Source organism: Chlamydomonas reinhardtii, chromosome 9 (assembly GCF_000002595.2).
Source record: "Chlamydomonas reinhardtii strain CC-503 cw92 mt+ chromosome 9, whole genome shotgun sequence".
NCBI lineage: Eukaryota > Viridiplantae > Chlorophyta > Chlorophyceae > Chlamydomonadales > Chlamydomonadaceae > Chlamydomonas > Chlamydomonas reinhardtii.
The window spans coordinates 6,978,410-6,985,192 of record NC_057012.1 but is presented as its reverse complement, the minus strand read 5'-3'; the positions used below and the strand labels follow the sequence as shown (position 1 = coordinate 6,985,192).

At 61.9% G+C, this 6,783-nt stretch overlaps 1 protein-coding gene across 1 annotated transcript; it reads left to right on the top strand.

Moving 5' to 3' along the window:
* The first annotated feature begins 323 nt into the window (after window positions 1-323).
* Window positions 324-6,271, top strand: CHLRE_09g410750v5 (uncharacterized protein). The gene is made up of 10 exons (XM_001696735.2): window positions 324-1,214; window positions 1,496-1,801; window positions 2,056-2,181; window positions 2,417-2,544; window positions 2,851-2,980; window positions 3,510-3,810; window positions 4,036-4,088; window positions 4,265-4,354; window positions 4,571-4,693; window positions 5,037-6,271. Exons 1-10 carry the CDS (start codon window positions 798-800, stop codon window positions 5,130-5,132), a joined length of 1,770 nt encoding a protein of 589 aa, XP_001696787.1. The 5' UTR covers window positions 324-797; the 3' UTR covers window positions 5,133-6,271.
* The last annotated feature ends 512 nt before the right edge of the window (window positions 6,272-6,783 follow it).

Below are 6,783 nucleotides of genomic sequence, written 5' to 3'. Positions count from 1 at the left end.
CATCGCCGCGTAGATCCTCTCCGTATACTTCACGGCCGCGACTGCTCTCGGGCTCACCTGCGAGCTGGCCAGGCATTGCCGGAGCACAATCCATGGCGGGAGCGCGGATGGGGGGACCAAGGGAATCCCCCAAACCGAGTCCCTAGGTGCCATCACAACCGCGATCCTGTCATCGGCAGGCGTGCAAGCTTGCTTCACGCGGTCTCTTGTCTCACGCGGTCTCTTGTCAGTGTCAATGTCTTGACAAAAAGTGGAGCGACTGACGCTTCCGTGTGGGGCTTACTTCGCCCCCACTCATAATGCCATACCTCGGAAAGGCCTTTCGATAGCCGTTTGCTGCGGTGTTTTCGAGCGCGCCCCTCCAACGCCCCATAACTTCTTTTTGGACGTGACCGGATTTTCGCTCGCCTTCAATCCAGAGTCACTGCAGCAGATAAGACAGGATGTACCTGTTGCGATGCGCGAGCGATGGGCACAAAGGGCCGCGGATGGCAGGTGCCCCTTCGCAGGGGTCACGATTCCGTGAGGGCTCTTTGCGCGAGGGTTCATAATCGCCCATCTTAAGGTACACATTATAATTAAGGCAACACGTTCACTCTACAATACCTTGTAACTTGACAACCAAGGACAACCAAGGACCAGCCGCTTATAATCACTAGGGTTGCGCTCCAGTCGGTGTCTTGTGAGCGTTGATTCCTCGCTGAAAGCTTTATCTTGAGCACCATACTAGTTGAGTCGTGATTGCATTCGCAAGGGCAAAATAACCCGAGGCTTGTGACTACAATCAACAAACGGCAATGCAGTCGCGCCAGTGCTTGAACCGCAAGGCCAGCGGCGCGCGGCCCTGCGCTAACTCGCGCAGCCTCACAGCTCGCGTACTCGCTACGGCCGCGCCTGTCGCGCCGTCCGCCACACCCGCCTCCGCCCCCCTGCCCCTCCCCGATGGCGTTGGCGAGCACAGCGGCCTGAAGCACCTGCCCGAGGCCGCCCGCACTCGTGCGCTCGACAAGAAGGCCAACAAGTTTGAGAAGGTTAAGGTCGAGAAGTGCGGCTCGCGCGCCTGGAACGACGTGTTTGAGCTGTCTTCCCTGCTGAAGGAGGGCAAGACCAAGTGGGAGGACCTTAACCTCGATGATGTCGACATCCGTCTCAAGTGGGCCGGCCTGTTCCACCGCGGCAAGCGCACCCCCGGCAAGTTCATGATGCGTCTCAAGGTGAGCGAGAGTGACAAATGGTACACTGGGGAACTTGGGGCTGATGTAGGTTGGGGGTTGGGCATGCTGCACGTACACGGCAGGAGCAACAACCCTTCCTCCACCACCAATGCCACCCACCCACGCACCCACCCAGCCACCCACCCACTCGCCCCCTTCTCCTTCCCCCCTCCAAGCACCCACCTCCTCCAACCACCCCACCTGCCTGCAACCACCCAACCTTCCTGCAACCTCCTGCAACCACCCAACCTCCCTGCAACCACCCAACCCTTTCCACCCAGGTGCCCAACGGCGAGCTCACCGCCGCGCAGCTGCGCTTCCTGGCCTCCTCCATCGCGCCCTACGGCGCTGACGGCTGCGCCGACATCACCACCCGCGCCAACATCCAGCTGCGCGGCGTCACCATGGAGGACTCGGAGACGGTCATCAAGGGGCTGTGGGATGTGGGCCTGACGTCCTTCCAGTCGGGCATGGACTCCGTGCGCAACCTCACCGGCAACCCCATCGCCGGAGTCGACCCACACGAGCTGGTGGACACGCGGCCGCTGCTGCGCGACATGGAGGCGATGCTGTTCAACAACGGCAAGGTGAGGAAGTGACGAGGAGTGCCGTTTTGCCTCGCCAGTAAGTGACAGTGCTTGAGCAGTGCTCAGTGCCGCGTCCATCCACTGTTGCTTGGCTCTGTGCGCGGCGGCTGGCCGGGTGTTTTTGTGGCCGCGGTGGACGCGTGTCAAACCGCCGCGTGTGCCTGGCCCCCGACACCCCACCCTTGCACGCAACGCCCAGACGCCGCACCCCCGTGACCCCCACCGCCGCTGCTGCCTCCACCACGTGTGTGCAGGGCCGCGAGGAGTTTGCCAACCTGCCGCGCAAGCTGAACATCTGCATCTCCTCCACCCGCGACGACTTCCCGCACACCCACATCAACGACGTTGGCTACGAGGCCGTGGCCAAGCCCAACGGCGAGGTGAGGGCGCGTGCGTTTGTGTGCGTGTGTAGCTGTGTGTGTGTTTGTGTGTGTATGTGCGCCGTTCTATCACCGTACCCGGGGGTGCCTGTGCAAGTGCGGTGTTGCAGCAGGGCGTGGGCCCAGACGCGAACCAGCGCTTGCCGTTGCCCACACCACAACCGTACAACACAAGACCCTGAACTGTGTGGCCGGTGCGTTACCGCTGCTGCTGCCGCTGCCGCCGCCGCTACAGGTGGTGTACAATGTGGTGGTGGGCGGCTACTTCTCCATCAAGCGCAACATCATGTCCATCCCGCTGGGCTGCTCCATCACCCAGGACCAGCTGATGCCCTTCACTGAGGCCCTGCTGCGCGTGTTCCGGTGAGGCTGGGGGTCTGGACGAGGTGGTCCGGTTGGTTGGTTGCGTGGCTGGCGGGCTGGGGTGCAGACTGCGTGCGTGCGTGCCCGCGTGCGTGCTTGCGTGCGTGCGAGCGACACAATAGGCGTGTACGGCGTCAGGTGCAGTGCGGGACTCTTCATTGTTCGCACCAGCCATATCAGCTAGCTCCGCGAACAGCACCCGTGGCACCTGCAGCCCGCGCAGCCTGCCCCCAACAAGTCTCCTCCTGCGACTCAGCCTCATCCGCCTTCCCTCCCCTCTCCTCCCCTCTCCTCTCACCGCTTCAGGGATCACGGCCCGCGCGGCGACCGGCAGCAGACGCGGCTGATGTGGCTGGTGGAGGCGGTGGGCGTGGACAAGTTCCGCCAGCTGCTGTCGGAGTACATGGGCGGCGCCACCTTCGGCGAGCCCGTGCACGTGAGTGCTCCGCGCGACGCAAACGAGTGTGTGTGTGCGTCCGTACGTGCGTGCGTGCGTGCGTGCGTGTGTGTGTGTGTGTGTGTGTGTGTGTGTGTGTGTGTGCGTGCGTGCGTGCGTGCGTGTGTGTGTGTGTGTGTGCGTGTGTGTGTGCGTGCGTGCGTGCGTGTGCGTGTGCGTGTGCGTGTGCGTGTGCGTGTGCGTGTGTGTGTGTGTGTGTGTGTGTGTGTGTGTGTGTGTGTGTGCGTATGTATTGCTTTCTGCTGGTTGGGGCGCAGCGCTTGGCTGGCATATTCGCCGCTCTGGCAGCGCTCAGGCAGCGCTAGCTAGGGTTGCATCTGCGCGAACTGGTCCACGCCTGACCACGCCGTGAGAGCGGGGCGTACGTCTTGTCGTGCCTGCATGCGCGGCACCTGCCGCCTGCTGCCTTGGGTCTTCGCCGTCTTCCTGACCGTAGTCCTCCTCCCGCCGCCCCTGCTCGTCCTGCCTCCTCCCGCCTCCTCCTGCTCCTGCCCCACGCACGGCGCAGGTTCACCACGACCAGCCCTGGGAGCGGCGCAACCTGCTGGGCGTGCACCGGCAGAGGCAGGCCGGCCTGAACTGGGTCGGCGCCTGCGTGCCCGCGGGCCGCCTGCACGCCGCCGACTTTGAGGAGATCGCGGCTGTGGCTGAGAAGTACGGCGACGGCACGGTGCGCATCACGTGCGAGGAGAACGTGATCTTCACCAACGTGCCCGACGCCAAGCTGGAGGCGATGAAGGCGGAGCCGCTGTTCCAGCGCTTCCCCATCTTCCCCGGCGTGCTGCTGTCGGGCATGGTGTCCTGCACCGGTGAGTTGTGTGTCTGGCATGTGTTTGCTGTCGCTCGAGGTACATATGCGTTTGATCTGGGCCGTTGGTTTGGGCGTGGACTGCGGGCCGGCGCCTTTCGCCGCGCCAGAGGCGGGGCACACAGTGAGCCTGTACGCAAACGTGCGCCCAAACCGCTGTCTGCATCCTTGCCTGCATCATTGCATGGACTGACATAGCCTCCCTCTGCGCTGCCATGACCACCAGGCAACCAGTTCTGCGGCTTCGGTCTGGCTGAGACCAAGGCGAAGGCCGTGAAGGTGGGTGCAATAGCGAGCTGCTCGGCGTCCCTGCTTGGAAGCGCGCGATGTGTACGGGTGGCACCACCAGTTGCGGCAGTGCAGTGGCTTGTACCGTACCTTGCACCGCCCTGGATTTCCCGTCAGCTCTGTCTTCCTTGATGACATGCTGTGGCTGTGTCTGCCTGCCAAACCAGGTGGTGGAGGCGCTGGACGCGCAGCTGGAGCTGAGCCGGCCCGTGCGCATCCACTTCACCGGCTGCCCCAACTCATGCGGCCAGGCGCAGGTCAGTGTTCACAGGAGCCTTCCAACCACACACCCGGACATAGCGCACGCACACATGCACACAACGCACGTGAAAGGTTAATGGGAAAGTCGAGACGGTGACCGTGAGCCGACGGACGTGCGTTTGTCACCCCCGTCCCCGGGCCGCTGGTCTTTACCCCGCTCGTCGTATCGGTGTTGAATGGATTCGCCTTCGTGCTGTGTGCACCGCACGCAGGTGGGCGACATCGGGCTGATGGGCGCGCCCGCCAAGCACGAGGGCAAGGCCGTGGAGGGCTACAAGATCTTCCTGGGCGGCAAGATCGGCGAGAACCCCGCGCTCGCCACCGAGTTCGCGCAGGTGTGTGTGTGTGTGTGTGTGTGTGTGTGTGTGTGTGTGTGTGTGTGTGTGTGTGTGTGTATGTGTGTGTGTGTGTGTTGCGTGTGTGTGTGTGTGTGTTGAAAAACGAAACGAAAGGTGTGTTTGTGTGTGAGGGAGAGGGGGCAAGGGGCCCAGAAGCTTTTTGAGCATGCTACAATGGGCGCGGCTGCCAGCTGCACCTCTCCCAAGTACAGCAAGTACAGCTCGCACCTCGGGGGCATGTGCTGTGGACCCGGACGTGCATTGCAGCATGTGCACCGTACGTCAAGACTAACCGTGCCATACTGCACGTGCTGCCTGCCCACTCCAAATGATGCTGCAGGGTGTGCCGGCCATTGAGAGCGTGCTGGTGCCTCGGCTAAAGGAGATTCTGATCTCCGAGTTCGGTGCCAAGGAGCGCGCCACCGCCACCGCCTAAGAGCGTGGTGTCACGAGCGTGGCGGCAGTGGAACGTGCTTGCAGCGTTGGTGTTTGGAGCGAGCTCCTCAGAGCGTGAGTGCCTTGTTGAACACGCCGGCGTTGCGTGATGGGAAGGTGGGATTGGTGGTCGCCCTGAGGTGCATGAAGCATGCAGGGCAGGGGAGTGGGATTGGTTGGAGAGGAAAATGAGTAGGAGTGATGCGCACCTGCGGCTGCCTATATAACATAAGGAAGTAAGCGTGATGGATGCACGGGCTGTGTTTTGCTTGAAGCGGCAGAGCCCTGCAGGAGCCAGACGGCCGACATGTACTGCTAAGGCAGGAGCCAGTTCCTGCGTTGAGAAGAAGCGTGCTTGCTTGCCGGCGGAGGCCGTCTTGCGTGCCATACCAGGGCACGGCAGCGCTGGAAGACTGCATGCGACGCAGCGATCGGAGCACGCTGTGGTTCTTTACCCTCGTTTTACATATGCGTTGTCGTGTTCCTTGTGTGTATGTACGTGTGTGTGTGTGTGTGTGTACGGTGTGTATACGGCGTGCGGGGCAGGCAGGCGGAGGCTGCAAAGGGAGCGCAGATGCGCATCCTTAGGGAAAGGTACGTAGGAGCCGCCGCTGCGTGTATGTATGTACTAGCAGCTAGATATGCACGTGGTGACCTGCAGCGCTGTGCTCAATGCGTGCTGTGGCACCAGCGCAGGGGCAAGAAGCGTAGGCATTTCGGTAGTACGGTATTGTGTGCGCGTGCTGGCGCTGGGAGGCGGTGCAGTGGTGCAGGTTTGTTGGCGCCGGCCGCTGCACCTGCTGCGCTTGCGACTAGGCAGGCGCCGTACGGTAATAGGGGTTGAGGCACATTGCGCATGCATTTGTCTAGATAATGGTATGCGGCGCCGACAAGTGGCAACTAGCGTTAGGGTGGCTTGTCTGTACTAAACCACGGCCCATACCGCAGTGCGGCGTGTGGCTGCAACACCCGTGCCGGCGTGTAGGAGGAGCTGACGTGTGATCTAGAGTGAATACCAATGGTACTGGAAGAGGTAACAGACTTTGCGACGAGCGTTGCAATGCGAGGCGCCCGCCGGGGCAGGCGTGCACACAACCACCTAGATGGCTGCATCCCGGGCGAATGTAACAACACCGGAAGGAGTGAGAGTGGCACATGGAGGCCTAAACGAACAGGGGTGGGGGGATTAGAAAGCTACGAATCTTATCCTATGCTCATATTATGGAGATCTACAAGAGCATTACGCAAATACCTTCGTCAGGGCTGGGGAAGTGCTGGGCCACCAAAGTTGGGGGCTCGGTCGTCGTCCCTGGGAGTCCGCCGGGTTTCGGGAGTCCATCCTGGCGGATTCGGGCAGATTCGGGAACCGCCCCATGAGCAGAACTGGGGGCCAACCGAGAGCACCATGTGGCTCAAACATGCCGTAAAAAGCACAAACAATGCGTGGGACGGCCAATTGCGGCGTCCTGGCGTGGACATGTCATCAGCACATGTCCCGACATTCGACACATGCGCACTGATACGGCGGGGCTCTCAAGCGCTGATGCGCATGGATCCACGTCTAACAAGGCTACCAATGCATGCTGCCCATACATCACATGGCAGAGAGTTGAAGGGTGGGGGGCTGGGTCGAGGAGATCCCATGCACAGAA